At 40.6% G+C, this 19561-nt stretch overlaps 1 protein-coding gene across 1 annotated transcript in view; it reads right to left on the bottom strand.

The window, feature by feature from the left end:
- The window catches only part of DOCK6 (dedicator of cytokinesis 6), a 360578-nt gene that overhangs the window by 50761 nt on the left and 290256 nt on the right, over positions 1–19561 (bottom strand). Inside the window, 4 exon segments of the mRNA XM_053717880.1 lie at positions 4968–5057; positions 5528–5653; positions 7298–7312; positions 10359–10490. Of these exon segments, the coding sequence (XP_053573855.1) occupies positions 4968–5057; positions 5528–5653; positions 7298–7312; positions 10359–10490 (363 nt within the window).

Genomic DNA, 19561 nt, shown 5'->3' with positions numbered 1-19561 from the left:
TTTAAACAGACTAGTAATGAGACCAGCAAGCTTGGAAAACACTTTAATAAATGTGAAAAAGCAATAATAAAAAACGGTACTGTGCCTTTAAGAGAAAAAAACTACCACATAAACTGCAAAACAGTGAAAAAAAGTAGTAAACTCTACGAAATTTTTACAGTGTGTATAAGGGACTAAAGCAGCATTGCACCCACTTGCAAATGGATCATTAACCCCTCAGGCCCAAAAACGAATTAGAAAAACTTAAAACCTGTTAACAAACAGTCAAACACACTGCCACAGCCCTGCTGTGGCTCCTACCTGCCCTTAAAAACGATTTTTGCAGGAACAAAACCCTCTATAGAGGTCCTATAAGCCAGAGGACTCCTTCAGGGAAGCTGATGTCTCAGAATGAAAACGAAAATAGGCCCCTCCCACCATGCACTCAAAGTCAGAGGGCCTTAAAAAAGTACTCCTAGGAGTAATCTAACAAGCCATGTGGAAATTAGGCCCCAAATAAAGATTTATCACCCTCAGAGAAAAAACGTTTTTATTTATAAATCATGCAAACGTTTTTACACTAGGTAATATAAGTATTAACATGAATTTTACCCTTATTTGCAAGCATGACCCCAGTTGTTGTTAAATCACTGTATCAGGCTTACCTTAAATATACCAGGCACTGTCAGCATTTTCTAGACCTTATCATGTCTCTAGAAAAAAATATACTGAACATACCTCAAAGCAGGCAATCTGCAGACCGTCCCCCCAACTGAAGTTTTCTTTCCATACTCTTCAGTTATGTGTGAGAACAGCAATGGACCTTAGTTACAAACCGCTAAGATCATCAAACCTCCAGGCAGAATTCTTCTTCTAATTTCTGCCTGAGAGAAAAACAGTACAACGCCTTTACCGTTTAAAAATAACAAACTTTTGATTGAAGGTAAAAACTACACTAAGTCACCACATCTCTCTTGATACTTCCTTTCTTGTCGAGAGCTGCAAGAGAATGACTGGAAGTGGCAGTTAGGGGAGGAGCTATATAGACAGCTCTGCTGTGGGTGTCCTCTTGCAGCTTCCTGTTGGGAAGGAGAATATCCCACAAGTAATAGATGAACCCGTGGACTGGATACACCTTTACAAGAGAAAACAATTATGTGAGCTCAATGGTCCAATAAACCTAAAAGTCATGTTCCCTAGGAGAAATGAAATAGCTAAAACATCAGACTTCCTTGGGTATGACTTCCAGGAGAGCTTCCAACATTTGAATAGTTCATGTGATTGAAAGACCATTCCGAGCAGGCGCCACCTAAGGCTGATCATTTATATTTTATGAAAGAAAGGAGCTCTTACTCTCTGAAATCAACCACTAATAGATTCCAGGTCAGAAAAGGGCAGCATCTAAAAAGATATGCATTAAGTATAAATCTAGCATCCAGCAACAGGCTCCAAGTCTTTGGCAGCTTAGTACACTGCTTTTTTCTGTTGGGGTTCACAAACACAAAAGCAGCACAAAAATAAAGTAGCAAGTTCGGCAGACAGCATACAGAACATTCAACTCCAAAGCTTATGAATATGCTCTAGAAAGAGCTTTTCTGTAAACAAGTCTCAACAGATTGAAAAACACTTTACAAGTCTGACCAAACCTATTTATCCATAGACTCACAGAAGGCAAAACAATCTTTCACAGGAGAACAGGAGAAAGTGCACTTGAATGTCCTGATATGGTTATTGTTATGAAATAATCCTTTTCCCCAAAAAATATAAAACAAATATCAAACTTGGAGGAAAATATCTGACAGAATAAAAACATTACAGACTACAAAGAATAGTACTAGCAGTGAAAACGAAGGAGAACGTAAACCTGTTGCTTTTCCTAAGAAATTTACTCATATAAACAAAAGAGCCTTATATCTGCACAGGAGATTACTTAAAATATAACACTATTTATGAGAGCATACTGAAAAGCACAACAAGGTTTGCACAAATGTCACGGCCCGGGGGGGGGGGGGGGGGGGGGACAATGATTAGTGGATTGCAGATTTGTCACCTGTCAATCAATTGAGCAATATGGCGGGTGGAGGAACGGTGCTTATAGTTATTGCATTAAAAGGTAAAAATCTCAGAAGATCAGGATATATTACAAATTTGATGAATGAAAGTCTCACTAATTTTTTAAATTCTATCCTATGACTTGAGCGAATACGCTCAAGTTTACATTCATTTTAAGAGATACCTTTTTTATTTACAAAAATGAGTCATATACAGAAACAAAGTTTTGGCATAATGCCCTTGATCATGTCATCATGATTAAGGGCATTATGCCTGAAACGTTGTTTCTGTATAGTAACTAATTTTGAGATACTAAAGGTCTCTATTAGGTGTTGCTGATTATGCTGTATTTTGCATGTGAGGTTTGGGCATTATACTCTGCAACATGCACTGTGAAGGAGGTGCTGTACATATTTAGTGTGCTTGAGCTAGAACACATGAAATAGCTGAACTGGCTAGGGGTTTGTTGAGTGTCACATTTGACTGAATGCTAGAAATATGGCTAAGTCAAAAGAATGGTCCAAAAGAGTTAAGGGAAGAGATCATCACCCTTCACAAACAAGAAAAAGGATACAAAAAGATAGTGAAGGCACTGAATGTTCCTAGAGACACCTTTAGAAACATAGTTTGAAAGTTCAAAGTTAAAAGAACAGTAACAACACTACCTGGACGGGCAGAAAAAAGGAAGCTATCAACGGCTGCAACCAGATTTCTGAGAAGGCAAGTTGAGAAAAACCCTCCAGTAACTGCCAAAGACCTGCAGCAAGACTTGGTGGCAACAGGAGCTGAGGTTTCAGTTTGCATAGTAAGGCGCGTACTAAACGCAAAAGGTTTCCATGTCAGAAATTTAAGATGTACACCACTACTGACCCAGAAGCACAAGAAAAGCTGGATCCAATATGCTCAAAATCATATAAATAAGCCACAGAAGTTTGGGGATTCTGTTTTGTGGAGCGATGAAACAAAACTGGAACTTTTCAGTCTGATGGATCAGCGGTATGTCTGGAGGAAGAAGAATGAAGCAAACTCTGAAAAGAACGCTGCCTACAGTTAAGCATGGTGATGGCGTAGTAATGCTCTGAGGCTACTTTGCATCCTTTGGCACTGGAAGTCTGCAGCGTGTGGAAGGCAAGATGGATTAATTGATGTATCAGGAAATCCTAGGAGAAAACAGCATGCCATCTGTGAGAAAGCTGAAGCTTGGGCATCATTGGACCTTCAAACAGGACAATGATCCAAAGCACACCTCAAATTCCACCAAGGCATGGTTGTAGAAGAAGAAGTCATGGAAGATTCTACAGTGGCCATCACAGTCACCAGACTTGAACCCCATAAAAAATCTCTGGTGGGATTTGAAGAAGGTGGTTGCAGCACGCAAACCCAACAATATTACTGAACTGGAGGCCATTGCTCATGAGGAATGGGCTAATATTCTACACTGCCAGAAGCTGATGTTTGGTTATGCATCTCGTTTGCAGCAGGTCATAACAGCAAAAGGGTGCTAAACTAAGTACAGGTGGCCCTCGGTTTACGCCGGTTCAATTTGCGCCGTTTCAGAATAACAACCTTTTTTTTCAGTCATGTGACTGCTATTGAAAAGCTTTGGAAATCAATGCATTAATTAAAATAGCCAGTAGGTGGAGCTGTCCGCTTGTTTTGCAGCAAAGTTATGCAACTTAACAGCCTTAAATTGATCTGTGTACACAGATCAGACCAGATCTATCGAGCAAAATTTAGTAGGCACTTCCCTATTATCTTCCTGTTCAGCAGCTTGAGGTGAGGGTGCCTAACTGCTTAATCACTGCAGATTCAAATGCAGAGAATAGGTGCAGACCTAATATTATCTAACATGCTAATAATGCAGAGAACTGTTTGCAGAAAAATGCAAGTAAAAAAAGTTTTTGTTCCCCCCTCCTCTCCCACCCTCCAGTCCACATTGCCCCACCCTTCCCTACCAGAAAGGTTAACCGGGAACTGAGCGTGAGCTCAGGATGAGATCACTAAACTAAACTCCTGTGTATTTTCTTCCCTCTTTACCGTAAACCTGTGTACTGTTTAACCAAAGCAACGTAGGGATTGGTGCCTTAACACATTGACTGAGTTAGCAATAGCAAATGCAAAGTTATTTATTTCTTGTTTATTTATTTTTGCTCCCCTCCGCTCCCCTCTCTCCACAATCCACCCCTTACCCCGATATGTCCTAACACCCGTCCACTCTTCTCTCCCCCCACTTTCAAAATAATGTATTAGGGGTTACTTATGACAATTTTGAGAAGGGCCTAACTCCCTCACTTCCCATTGACTTACATTATAAACTGGGTTTCAATTTACAACCATTCCTCCTGGAACCTAACCCCGGCGTAAACTGAGGGCTACCTGTACTAAAGATGCTTGCCATGAAGGGGTTGAATAATTTTGAGACTGCAGAATTCATTAAATGTTGCATTTTCAGTTGAATTTAGAGAAATCACTTGAAGCATTCGTTGTGGTGAGCTATTTCAATTGCTTTTGTTTGATTTATTCATTGCAAAAAGCTGAAAGTCTGTAAATTTTAACAATAAACCTGATTTGCAATGGGGATTGAATAATTTTGATTACAACTGTATACACACACACACACTTTGTAGCCCTTTCCACTCAAATACCTTAAAACTTGATCATTTTTATTTGATTTTAATATCTAATCTGTTTTACTGTGTATTTATGGTAAATCTTTTACATTCCAATGTTCTTCGCATAGTAGAAAATGTTCTTAGAATATTTAAATACATATTCCTATATATATCAATACCTGTATATATAACGCGCACAAATTAAAAGTTTACTTCTAGCGGTGTTGTTGAGTGCAAGTGAAAGAGCTAAATAGTGCGCCACTGTCCCTTTGTGTTTAACAGGCAGACATGTTATTTGCTAGTTGTCTTCAGTGCCATACTCACCTTGTTTGGGTCTAGTTTTGTTTTATCTACAGGATTTGAATCCTTTATGACTTGAACAACATCTTCTCCAAATCGTTCACAGTAAAATTCCTGTAGACAAAGAACATATGTTTTGAAGCAAACAGGAGCAGAAATAGTTGCCTTCTCTCAAAGCCAGCAGAGCAAATACTAGACAATGGCAATGTAAGTCTCCAGTACCATCCTATTGGTATATTTAGTTGTTATGTTTCCCTAGGCACTGTTCCCCTACCAGAAACCCACAATCACAACAATCTTGGCTCATATTTTCCTAATATACTTCTCACAACCAGAAGACACCCCCACTGGGCAACCATGGATCACTGATTTCCAAAGACCTAGTTGGCCTAAGCCAGAATACAGCTGCATGTTTGCTGCACACATATACAACATGGGCGGCACTAGCGCAAACTGCCTTCTCAAATCCACGCATACAGGAAGCTTTGCGTATACAACCAGTTTTATTGGCCCATATCTAACAGTGATGTTACTACACTAGGTTTGTATAATCGTAGTCGAAATTAACAGATTTTCTCTCTCACCTCCAGTCGGTGGGATATTTCTGCCAATTTGGTTATAGATGGCTCTTTATACACAAATTCCTGCTCATCCAAGTCCCCAAATTTTGAGCCATAAAAACCCACACGGAAATATGTCCCAAACATGCGCTGAGGTTCTGTAAAGACAAAAGAGCAGACTGTAAGGTAGTAAGGAACTGTATGTGTTATGACAGTACAGAGATAGCAGAGAAGAGGGCATGTACAGTTCATACAGGAGCAGTAGAGAAAGCTTCAACTTGAATTGATAGTCATACAGATGTGGCTTAAAGGAACATAGAACACTTTCTAATTACAAGGCTTTTCAGTAGGTATGGAATAAATGCACATACCAGCAGGTTGTGATCCATTCTGCATACATTAGCACATTGTTTTTTTTTGCAAAGTTTGATATTGATATTGTAATGTAGCATTTTATGTAGCATGTTACCTTTTCACTTCTTCTGAGGCCATTTAGGGGCAGGTATGCAGCAGGGTTAGACTTATGAAGTCTGCTGTATAGGCTTCAAGTTCTCAGAATTGAAAATCCTACAAATTTCAGTTAAATTATAGGGAAGGGGGCAAAGTAAATAATGGATTTATATTGTAAAGATTTTTTTTGTTATGCATAATTTAACATTTTATATTGCAATCTCAGAGTGTTTCATGCCCCTTTAAGAAGAGTAGCAGAAAAGGCTACATCGCAGTGATCTTTTTGTGTATGAAATGCCTATTTAGGAAAAGCATAAACGGTTGCTTGGAAAATTCCAAGAGCATATGTGTGCGGGGTCAGAAGAGAAACAGAAGAAATACTTTAAGTCAGCACAGAGATGTAGTAACATAACTATGTAAGGATGGGTCGGTAGAAAAATAAAGATACAAAAGGTGTGTACAGAGCTGTGTGTGGGGTTCATACAGAAAATACCGAAAGGTCTCATACTCACAAGTAATATTTAGCCAGGGCCACAATTCGAATGTGAAAGATGGAAGAGAAGAGATAAGAATTAGATTTAGCTGTGTGCTCACTACTAATTTACAATTAATGAGAAATATCTTGCACGTGGTTGCTGTTAAAAGCAGGGTGAATACGTTTCACATATCTTTACATATAGGCAAATGTAATAAAAAAGCATAATGTTATGGAAAATATGATATTTATGTGCATAGCTATTATATAAAAAAAATTACAGACAACAAAGGTTAGACGACGAACACAAATTAATAAATTCACATTAAATGAGCACAAACACACACAATACAAATGATGCATGCCTGGATATATGTGCATGCAAAAGACCAATACTGCAAATATAAACACATAAAAACATTAACAAGTAAATACAAAAGGTGGTGTAAAAAAGCGTGTGTCATAAGTGTATAACAAGCACACACAAAAGTATTATTCTTTTGTTTAACACACACATTCTATTTATGCAATAGGACTTTTTTTTTCCACTTCATCTTTTATTTTTATAAATTATCTGTGAGTGGAACATTTAGAGCTAAAGAAACGCTCAGAGGTTTTAGCTAAAGGACCCTATGAACTGTTAATTCCATAAGTATCTTCTGGTGACAAGCCTGTGACGTCGTGTTTTTACAAATCAGGAATAGCACTACTCCTACTGCATAAGTAGATATTTTATACATCACCGGTTCAGTGTGTGTGTGTGTGGAGAGTGGAGAGGGAAAGCATTAGCTGCCGTGCAGCAAGTGATTGTGGGTAAAAAAAAAGCAAGGGGTAAATATGAGAAATGAGTTAATTTACACACTGCCTACCTCCCAGCTTGTGATCTGCTTGGAAGCAAGGGAGGGGGGGAGAGAGAGAGAGAAATTGAGTGAAGAAAGAAAGGAGAAAAATACATACAATAAGGAAGAGAAAGGGAGACCAAGAATAGAAAGGTTTAAATAGGAAAATAAAGGAGATAAAGAATAGTGAACAGAAGCATAAAATGAGAGAAGATAAAAATTGAATGATTGAGAGCAGGAGATGGGAAAAAACCCATAGAAAAAAAAAAAGAGAAATGTCAGTGGTATGAAAGAGAGAGCAAATGAAGTATTAAGGCAAATAAATAAAGAATTAAAGGAAAGACAGGTGGGAGTAAAAACACATTAACACATTGGACCACAAATTGGCAGAAACATAACACAATAGACATATGTTTAGGAGTGTGTGTCAGGAAGCAAGAAATAAAAAAGTGAGAGAATAAGAGATCAGTAGTTAACAGTGGGAAAGAAAACAGGACCAAGCAAGAAAAGATAAAATAACAGAACAAATGAGCCAGCAACAAAGACAGAAGACAATTAGAGCGTGAGAAATTGAAGCCAAGATTAAGAACAATGTAATGAACAGAATTAACAGAAAAATAAAAATAAAGAAATGTCATAAAAAAAAGCATATGAGGTTTGTGAACAAAACCAGAGTGGGATGAAAGGAATGAAGAGGGTTTGTGAGAGAAGGCAATAATGTGGGGAATATGGACAAGTAAAAAGGGGGAGCATGAGGGAAATTAATAAGGCATGAGTGAGGGAAAGGAGGGGGGAGGAGCGAGGGAATTAAATAAGTTGGAGTGCAAGGAAAGATGAGAGGAGTGCGAGGGAAGGGAAGAGGAGTGCGAGGGAAGGAAAGGGGAGTGCGAGGGAAGGAAAGAGGAGTGCGAGGGATGGGAAGAGGAGTGCGAGGGATGGGAAGAGGAGTGCGAGGGATGGGAAGAGGAGTGCGAGGGATGGGAAGAGGAGTGCGAGGGAAGGAAAGGGGAGTGCAAGGGAAGGAAAGGGGAGTGCAAGGGAAGGAAAGAGGAGTGCAAGGGAAGGAAAGGGGAGTGCGAGGGAAGAAAAGGGGAGTGTGCGGGAAGGAAGGAAAGGACAAGTTGATAAAATGATGGCGAAAGAGAGAGAGTAAAGAAAGAACAAAAAAAATAATAAAGGGGAAAAGGAGAATAAATAGGACAGAGGGCGGAAGTGTACATGGAAAGGGTAAAGTGAGGATGTAGAAAGGACAGAGGAGATGGAAGCAGAAGGGGTGGAAAAGAGAGTGTTAAGAGGAATAAAGTAAAGTGTAAATGAGAAGAGGGTAACAAAAGGAAAGTAAGAAGAAGTGATAAGAAAGCATAGAACGATATGAGGGGGACAGAAGGGGGAAAGAAAAGAAGAGACAGTAAAGATTAATAATCCATACAATCTCCCTTCAAACACTATAATTTATTAAACATGTGTATTTGGATCCTTCGTTAGGATACGAATGTGGAAGTAATCATTATTTTGCTCTTTCCAGAGCTGGATTTATAATGGTGCAAGATCACCATGTTAAGATCTGTGCAAAACCAGATGTTAACTTGGTGATCTTGCACCAGAATCAATCACTCTCCGAAAAGAGCCAAATAGCTCTAACTTCTGCATTCAGATCCTAACCAAGGATCTGAATGCACAAGTTTAATATTTATTAAAAGGATATTAAATTCTGAAATGCAATAAAATGGAATTAAAGGGACATGGAAGTGAAAATTAAAGAATTATGATTCAGACAGAGTGTACAATTAAAAAAAAAGTCTGGTTGAAACTTAGCTCCATAACAACATAATGAAGTAGGCTCATAAACATGTACGTATCAATCACTATGTGTCAGCAATGTGTAGAGCAATGTTATATAAGCGGCTTATAAAAGGAGGATACAGTAGGTAGCGCTAAGTGACAATAGGGAACACCCACAGCTCTACCTTCATTATTACTGCACACTGTTTATATGTCTCCTATCTAAAGACAGATAATTGCTCAATTTCTGTTCAGTCTTTTTCATTAAACAGTGCTTCTAGTTGTACAGAACTAACTTAGTTTACTATAGAGTTTTACATCAGAGTGGCTATAGCCACTACACTGTAAAGCTCCCTCTACAGGTTGCTTGTATAACAATTGTACATATAATGTAGCCACATAAGTCCTCAAGACATGGGCACTCCACTCTCTTCAGTTTACCTCAGTGCCCTCATGGAAAGGAGCAATATTTCTATCAACATTTTTTAAAATTCTGTCAAAACCATGAACGTTTAATTTTGACTTCCATGTCCATTTAATGTGTGGACATAACATCCCATGGAACATATTTTTACTGGCTGATAATGACAATTTTTATAGTTTGACTGGTGGACAGGTACACAGACAACAAGCTTAAAAACAAAAATCAGCACAGAATCATCAATTTTCAAAAAATGAAAAACCCCATCAGTAATACATTTACCATGCTTTCATTTTGATGTAAAAAATAAAACAAAGACTTAAATATCCCTTTAATATACAATGACAATACCTCAGCTTTAAGATAGGATGCATATAATAGTATCACTGTTTATGGCTGCACTCCAGCAAATACAAATCCTTCCTCTTAAAGCAACCCTGCAGCACATGTGCTTCAAAAGTGGCATTCCCTAAAAGAAAGGTATAGTAATACCTTCATAATGAGGAACTTAACCATTAATTACCAAATCAAATGACCATGGTGTGTGTGACCATATATGCATTTAATAAGTCAATACCAGAAAATATACAAAGAACAAAGGAATCAGCTGTAACTAAGGAATCAGCTGATATCTTAGTGTTTGTGTTTCAAGATGGGATGTTTCTTGGAACATGAATAATTTTAGAATAGCATTTAATAGAAGATGTATATTTAACAAGATCTGTCAGGGAATGATACTGAAGGCCAAGAGTATGTAATCTGGGACTATCATTCAAATGGCCAGCCTTTACTGAGGGCAATGAATGCCACGCAGGGTTATGGGGTATCGAGGGATGATTTCTGCAAAGGGAACATATTAAACAGACATTTCTGGGCACAGGGAAGCACCTGGTTGGTGATCTTGTTAAATGCATCTTGCAGCTTTCCGTGAACCGATGCCAGCTTCTTGTAATCCCGACTAGCCTCATATATGGGTATAAGAATCTTATAGACTTCATTCACTGCCTCAAAGAGACCACCCTGAAGAGAGAGTAAGACATTTATTTACATATAGTACAGAGATCTGAATTAAGTATGTGAGTGAAGGTACTTTAGAAAGACATTTTTGATGAAAATCAAAAAAATACTTTGTGATTCAGACAGAGCATACAATTTTTAAAAAACTTCTGTTATCAAATTTGCTTCATTTTCATGATTTTCTGTGTTGAAGAGATACCTAGGTAGGCATCTGGAGCACTACATGGCAGGAAGTAGCACTGTCCTCTAGTGCTCTTGCAAAACTGCTGCCATATAGTGCTCCGAAAATGGGCCTGGCTTCTAAGTATATGTCCTTGCTTTACAGCAAAAGAGAACGAAGAAAAACAGATAATAGAAGTAAATTAGAAAGTTGTTTAAAATTAAATGCTCTATCTGAATCATGAAAGAGAAATATTGGATTTTATATCCCTTTAAGCAAAGTAAGACAACAATTCAATCTGCTCCATTATTAATTTTCTCTACTTATCCTGTAATTTCCCTCTGCAACTTGTGCCTTTTCCACTCCTCTAATGGAAAAGTATGCTGCAGTTTGCCTGACCCTGCTAAATGCTACACAGTTTACTTCAGAGCACAAATTAATTTGCATATGACCCTAACTGGCCACAATTAAGGAGACACAAAACTTGTCACTTGAAAACAAATACTTTTAATACTTACCTTTAATTTCCTTCAATAAAATGTATTTTCGTTAAGGTAATTTTTAATAAAAACATAAAATATGCTTACCAGATAATTTAATTTCCTTCTGTATAAGAACAGTCCACGGCTTTATTCCTTACTGTTGGGAAATACTGAACCTGGCCACCAGGAGAGGGCAAAGACACCCCAGCCAAAGGCTTAAATAACTCCCCCACTTCCCCCATCCTCCAGTCATTCTGCTGAGGAAACAAAGAACAGCAGGAGAAATATCAGGGTATAAAAGGGGCCAGAAGAAAAATATAATTTAGAGGGATGCCCATCGAAAAACACGGGGGGGGGGAATTTAATTATCTGGTAAGCATAATTATGTTTTCCTTCTTAATATAAGGAGAGTCCACAGCTTCATTCCTTACTGTTGGGAAACTTATACCCAAGCTCTAGAGGACACTGAATGAAAACGGGACAAAGAGGGAGCCTGACACTAATCTGAGGGCACCACAGCCTGCAAAACCTTTCTCCCGAAGGCTGCTTCAGCTGAAGCAAAAACATCAAACTTGTAAAATTTAGAAAAAGTAAGGAGGACCAGGTAGCCGCCTTACAAATCTGATCCATAGAGGCCTTGTTCTTAAAGGCCCAAGAGGAAGCCACTGCTCTAGTAGAATGAGCCGTAATTCTCTGAGGAGATTTATGTCCTGCTGTCTCATAAGCGAAGCGGTAACAACCCTTAACCAAAAGGATAAGGAAGTCGAAGAGACCTTCTGACGTTTACGCTTCCCAGAATAGGCAACAAACAAGGAAGAAGTGTCCAAATTATGAAGCAAATGTTCCCTCAAAGAAGAAGGATTGGGACACAAGGAAAGAACCATAATCTCCTGATTGATGTTGCGTCTGACACAACTTTAGGATGAAACCCTAACTTAGTACGTAGGACAGCCTTATCAGAATGGAACACCAGATAAGGAGGCTTACATTGCAAAGCGGCAATCTTAGAAACTCTACGCGCAGAAGCAATAGCTAGTAGAAAAAGAACCTTCCAGGATAACAACTTAATGTCAATTTCATGCATAGGCTCAAACAGAGCCCGTTGCAAAACCTTAATAACAAGATTCAGACTCCAAGGAGGAGCCTTAGATCTGAACACAGGTCTGATTCTAATCAGAGCCTTAACAAAGAACTGTACATCTGGAAGCTCAGAGAGCCTCTTGTGCAGTTAAACAGACAGGGCCGAAATCTGTCCCCTCAGGGAACTGGCAGAAAGACCCTTCTCCCGTCCATCCTGGAGAAACGATAGGATCCTGGCAACCTTAACTTTATGCCAGGGTAATCCATGCTCTTCACACCAGAATAAATAGGTTCTCCACACCTTATGATAGATGCGATGAGTAACCGGCTTATGAGCTTGAATAAAAGTATCAATAACTCTCTCAGAAAAATCTCTCTTGACTAGGACTAAGCGTTCAATCTCCACGCAGTCAGCCTCAGAGAATCTAGATTTTGATGAACAAAAGGACCTTGTTCCAGCAGATCCCTGCAACAAGGTAACTTCTATGGAGAAGATGACATCCCCACCAGATCCACGAACCATGTCCTTTGCGGCCACGATGGAGCAATCAGTATCACTGATGCATGCTCCTGCTTGATGCGGGCCACTACATGAGGAAGGAGTGGTAACGGCGGGAAAAGATAAATTAGAATGAACCTCCAAGGCACTGCTAATGCATCCCTAGACCTCGACCCATATCTGGGTAGCTTGGTATTGAGACGGGATGCCACGAGATCTATCTCCGGCGTCCCTCACCTGTAGCATATCTCCGCAAACACCTCGGGATGGAGAAACCATTCCCCCGGATGAAAGGATTGTCTGCTGAGAAAATCCGTTTCCCAACTGTCCACACCCAGAATGTGGCTCGCTGACAGCAAACGGCTGTGGGCCTCTGCCCACTCCAGAATCCGAGATACTTCTCTCATTGCTAGGGAGCTTCTCGCCCCCCGATGGTTGATGTAAGCCACCAAGGTTATATTGTCTAAATCTGATAAACCGGGACAAACCCAAAAGAGGCCAAGCCTTCAGAGCATTGAAGATTGCCCGAAGCTTCAGAATGTTGATCGAGAGGGAGCGTTCCTCCTGAGACCACAGGCCCTGTGCCTTCTTCGCAACTCAAACAGCTCCCCATCTTGAGAGACTCGCGTTCGTAGTCACAATCTCTCAGGATGGTCATAGGATCTGGATAGAGCCACCAAGAGAGCGATTCTCTCGACCGGTTGTCCAGAGAAATCTGTTGAGACAGATCCAAATGATCGCCGTTCCACTGCCTCAGCATGCACAGTTGCAATGGTCTGAGACGGAACCTGGAAAAGGGAATCATGTCCTCCTTATGGATATGGAGTCTATTACATTACCCAGGAATTCTACCCTGGTGTTTGGAATAAGAGAACTCTTTTCTAAGTTTATCATCCATCCATGAGATCGAAGAAGAGAGAGAAGAGATACCGAATGGTCCTCCGCCAGACGAAAAGATGGAGCTTGTACCAGAATATCGTCCAAGTAGGGAGCTACTGCTATACCCCCGGGTTCTGGCAATGGCTAGAAGAGCCCATAGAACCTTTGTAAAAATCCTTAGAGTAGTAGCTAGACCAAACGGAAGTGCAATGAACTAAAAGTGCTGGTCCAGGAACGCAAACCTTAGGAACTGGAAGTGATCATTGTAGATTGGAACGTGAAGGTAAGCATCCTTTAGATCTATAGTGGTCATGAACTGTCCTTTCTGAACTAGGGGAAGGATGGACCTTATTGTCTCCATTTTGAACGAGGGGGCATTTAGAAATTTGTTTAAGCACTTTAGGTCCAGAATCGGGTGGAAATTTCCCTCTTTCTTTGGAACCATGAACAGGTTTGAATAGTATCCCAAACCTCTTTCTGCAATAGGAATCGGGACAATGAACCCTAAGGAGGACAGATTCCTGCACGCACCCCAGAAAGGCTACCCTCTTTTCTGGCTTGGAAGACAGGCTTGAGAGGAGAAATCTGCCCTTGGGTGGATGAGATTTGAAACCTATCTTGTATCCCTGAGCTATGACCTCCAGGACCCATGGATCCTGCACGTCCCTGAACCAAGCGTCTGAAACCAGCAACAGTATGCCCCCTACACGATCAAGGCTTTAATTCTTTCCTGGATTACGTCGAGGGGACCCTCCACCTCGATCAATTCCGATAAGGAGTCGCACCAGCAGGCAGTAGCTCCAGCAACCGAGGCAACAGCCGCTGCCAGTTGAAACAAATATCCCGTATGTTGAAACATTTTTCTTAGAAAAGTTTCCATCTTTTATCCATCAGCTCTCTGAACGACGAGCTATCCTCAAGTGGAATAGTAGTACGTTTGGCCAGCGTGGAGATAGCGCCATCCACTTTAGGGACAGAACCCCACAACTCCAATTGAGAGTCCGGGACTGGGAATAATTTCTTATAGGAAGATGAAGGGGAAAAGGAAGATCCAATTCTATCCCACTCGTTCTTAATAATGTTCGCCATTTTTACAGGAATAGGAAAAATTAACAGCACTACCCTGTCGTCGTAAACTCTGTCTAATTTAGGAATCAAAGGTTCATCAGGCAGCTTGGACTCTGGAACCTCTAATGTAGACTGGACCTCCTTTAGAAGAAAACATAAGTGTTCAATCTTAAATCTAAAGGCTGGTTCCTCTGCAGCAGGAGGCTTAGAGGTAGCAGACTCCGAGCCAGAAAGTTCACCCTTTGTTGCCTTAGAGTGTGACTCATCCGCAGATATTAGAAAAACAGATAAATCCAATAAATTGCTAGATAACCCCTGGGCAGGAGAGCTATGTTTAACCTTTTGCCTGCGTTTGGCGAGGAGAGGTAAAGCACTGAGGGTCTCAGACACCGCTGTCTTTAACTACGCGGTAAAATCTGATAGTAAAAGGCTCCCTCCAGATGGAGGATCAGGTGTGCTACGGAAAGCTGCATGTGTTGAGGGAGATTTTTGATGGGTATGCACCTCATGGGACGGCGAGTCCTCAGACGTGGATGGCTCAGTGGTACTAAAGGGGTTAACCTTCTTGGACCTAATAACATTGTCAAGGCATGTGGAACATAGTTGAGAGGGTGGGCATACCAAGGCCTCCTCACAATATAAACAGGTATTACTATTTGGAATAGAGGGAGTACCCTTAAGAATATCAGAATCCTACCTTGCTTAAGCTAATGATAGTAGGACACAGAATAAAAACGACCTTTTTTATTTTACACAAAAACGGCACATTTATACTCCCAATGGCTGGGGCACTCACCACCTCCTAGACCCAGACATTACAGAGAAAAAGCGTCTTCTTCGACAGCCAGCTCAGTCAGGAAAGAGGAAATAAAAGTGAGACCACTCCCGGTCACGTGGTGCGCAAGGCAGGACCGCCCCTGCTATGAGAAAAAGCGTGCCAAGCTACAAGCTGCGCAGCATTTAAAGAGAAAGTAAAAACCTGTGTGTTCCAGCCACCTAACAAACAGTCTATGAGCCCAATAAAATCTCACACATAAAGCAGCATAAAAACATAAATTATGCTTACCTGATAATTTCATTTCCATCGATGGGAGGAGAGTCCACTGCTTCATTCATTATTTGTGGGAATTAAGAACCTGGCAACCAGGAGGAGGCAAAGACACCCCAGCCAAAGGCTTAAATACCTCCCCCACTCCCCTCATCCCTCAGTCATTCTGCCAAGGGAACAGTAGTATAAATATCAAGGTATAAATGGTGCCAGAAGACTAAAATTAAATAAAGGTCTGCCCACCAGAGAAACGGGCGGGTGCAGTGGACTCTCCTACCATCGATGGAAATGATCAGATATAGCACTTACAGCAATTATAGCATAATTTATGTTTTCCATCTTAATGGGAGGAGAGTCCACTGCTTCATTCATTACTTGTGGGAACACATACCCAAGCTCTAGAGGACACTGAATGAATAAAATAGGAGGGTAAAAGGAAGCGGACCCTATACTGAGGGCACCACAGCCTGCAGAACCTTTTTCCCAAAAGCTGCTTCCGCCAAAGCAAAAACATCAAATTTATAAAACTTCGCAAAAGTATGTAAGGACGGCCAAGTGGCCACCTTACAAATCTGCTAATCTGCATCCTCCCTGCACCTAAAAGCGAATGTCTCCAGAAACATGCGCCCTTAGACAGATACTCCTGAAAACCACTACGGGAGAAAAATCTTTTGTCGACTGATCTAGATCCATCCTCTAAAACAGATCCAAATGATCTCCTCTTATGAAAATAACAACAAGGAATGATGTTCACTGAATCACCAGACCAATTTCCTCCTACCATAAGAGACTGAAGGAAAAAAACAACTCCAGACTTCCACCTCTGGTAGCAAGATGGCTCTATTGACCGGACCAGTAAAGCTTGCTGTTGGTCGGAACAAGAGAGACTGCGGAGAGGGAAAAAGCCTTGATTGTCTGCCCTCTGTTAGGAATCTTCTCCAAGATAGAGAACCTAATAAAGGTCCCCCAAAAAAAAATCAGCCTTGAAGATGGAACAAGTGAACTCTCCTCCAGATTCATTTCCCCTCTATGGGAAAATAGATTGAACAAACTCTCTTTCAAGAGATCTTGTCCAAAGTAAGGATGACACCTGAACCCTATATTGTCCAGAAAGCACCCTTGCACGACCCCAGGACCTAGAAGTCCTACTAGGAAGATGAAACTCAGAAACTTGAGAAGATCCCGATCACAGGAACCATAAATACACATTCTATGTTTGGTCTGAACAGGCCCTCATGAACCAAAAAAGAATGGATACTACATTGAACCTGAGAAAACTTGAGGTAAATACCTAGATCCCATTCCCAGACTGGAACTATCACCCCCAGAGAGAAAAGTCCTGAACCCAATTCAAGCAAAGTCTCTCATCATACCTGGATTGCAGATACTCAGAAGGAGAAATCTGCCCTTGGGAGGGAAACTTAGATTGGACTCCAAAAACATGGACTGACACTGCATAAAGAGGAAAAACGGAAACGTTTCCTTTAGTCTTACTCTCTTGACGTGTGGTAGAAAAAACCCTATATAGTCAGAGGATAATTCTACCAGACCGAGCCCAAACAAGGTCATATCCTTGAATAAGAAAACCCTAGAAGCGTGTATTTGGAGTAAACATAAAAATTGAAAAGGCTTCTCAGCTGACCAAAATGTCAGCCACAATGCCCGGCGGGCTAGAACAGTAAGTCTAAAAAGACAAGGCATTGCTCTAAACGAACAATAGAACCTCCAACTTCTTTTTCATGGATCGTTAAGGGAGCCGCTACCCATATAAGGATCAAAGTTCTCTGAGCCTAGTAGAAAAGCTCCCTTCTACTCAGGGCACTGTGCATTATAATGGGGCCAGTGACAGGAAAAACCCTTAAAGGACAGGAGACAGGGAGATTGTATCCCTAGCTTCTCTTGTGACAATATCCTAGGCACGTCCGGAAACACTTCCTCATAGGAAGGAACATCATTGAATTGACAAAGTTCACAAAACTCTCAAAGGTTGACAACGACAAGGGATCGATGTCGTCCAAGTAGCCAAAACCTCCTTGAAAACTACACGAGGTGATCAAGCATAAATCTGAATGATATGATTTCAGCGTCAGATGAAGGAATTAAACTGTCCAAATCTGAGAATTCACCCTCAGAAACCTACCGGCGAAAACTCCTCACCAGCACAGAAGAGAGAGAGCCACCAGAGTAGTAAAATATGGAGCAGAAACCTTACAATCTGAAATATAACAAATCCTCTTTCATATTTCCTGAAATAAGGAAAAAACAGACAAAACCGCAGATATCACTGAGGATACCTGAGCTGCAAAATCTGGAAGCCAACATACTCCTCCTGGAGATTTAGAGGAACCGCAGGGCACTGCATGGGACGCCAAAAAGGCTTGGGATATAAAAGGAGAAAGCTGTGTCATTGCCTAAACAGCATCATCCTGGGAGACATAAGGCTCATATTGAACAGTACCATCAAAAGTTCAACTGACAAGGTGGTCTAAATAACTTTCTGCTTAGAGGAAAAAACTCCAGAAAAGAAGCACTTTATTGCTATTAAAAAAAATAAATAAAAATCAGGGGCTACCGACACATCCTCCTGGTTAGCTTAAGCAGGAGGGCAATTTGTGTAGTGGTAGGAAGGACAGAAACCTATCTGAAATTTCTAATGTTCCTTTTGCGAATTCCCTGAAGTATAGGAAAAACAGAAAAAGCCACTGATACCACAAAAGATACCTGGGCAGCAATTCTGCAAGCAAAAAACTCTTCCAGGAGATTGAGAGGAACCGCAGGACACTGCATATGACGCCATAAAAGCCTGGGACGTTTGAGGAAAGAGCTGTGGCATTACCTAAACAGCATCACCCTGAGAGATATGAGGCTAGCTTAAAATCATCTTCAAATTCTCTTACACTGTCACTTTAAGTGTATGGATAATTGCCAAATAACAGGATACTATATTTATATAGGGACAGATCTCTGTTCTCCTGTAGCATAAACATGAAAGAAAATTCTTTAAATGATAAAAAACTTATAAATGATTGTACTTACATAGGGGAATTCCTTTACTCCTGCAACATTCAAAAACAGCCCAATACTCTTTTCCCTTCATAAAACCATGACTTATAGGGACAAGAATTAAAAAGACTTCCAAATATAGAAGTCTCCACTTAAGACTGCTGGCGATGTTTAACAAAAACAAATATTATTGGGGCATTTATGTTTCTCATGATAAACACAGCTGTAGATAATCAGACTACCATAACAGTATAAGACTGTCTACAAGCCCGCCGCTCCGTTCTCAGCCAGAGAAGGAACTGGGTTGCATGATCGTCAGAAAAACAAAAAAATACAGGTACAAAACATGGCGCCGCTCCGTTCCTAACTGACCAAGAAGAAGGCGGCGACAAAACTGTTAAGCAAATGCGCAGCAGAAATTAACAAGGCGCGCTAATACACAGAAAATTTCTCATGCGAGATATAAGCGTTACACGCTATTTTAAGAGAATCATAAAATGTATATCTGCTTATAGCAAAAACAAGCCTCATGCAGCTGATAACCCCTTCAATACCATTAAAGAGGGAACAGTGTCTCTCACATCTCACATTAAGTGTCTGCACACTGCCATGAGTAATATCCTAGCAGGATATATTTTGTCACCATAAAATTTGCAGGAGTCTATAAAGTATACCATATCCCTCCTTAGAAGACAAAAGGGCACTAACCTGCATCTGGCCGTCCGGCAGCTGGACAGCTCACTACATTTGAGATCTGTGAAAAAGAAGAAAGACTGAATAATCTTACTCAGGCTTTCAAGTTAGGGCAGCAACAATTATTTGGGAGGCACAGTGAGGAATATACCCCACTAGTTC

The sequence above is a fragment of the Bombina bombina genome, chromosome 6 (genome assembly GCF_027579735.1).
Source record: "Bombina bombina isolate aBomBom1 chromosome 6, aBomBom1.pri, whole genome shotgun sequence".
Taxonomy (NCBI): Eukaryota; Metazoa; Chordata; class Amphibia; order Anura; family Bombinatoridae; genus Bombina; species Bombina bombina.
The sequence above is the reverse complement of the archived record's forward strand: the minus strand, read 5'-3'. Positions and strand labels throughout refer to the sequence as shown.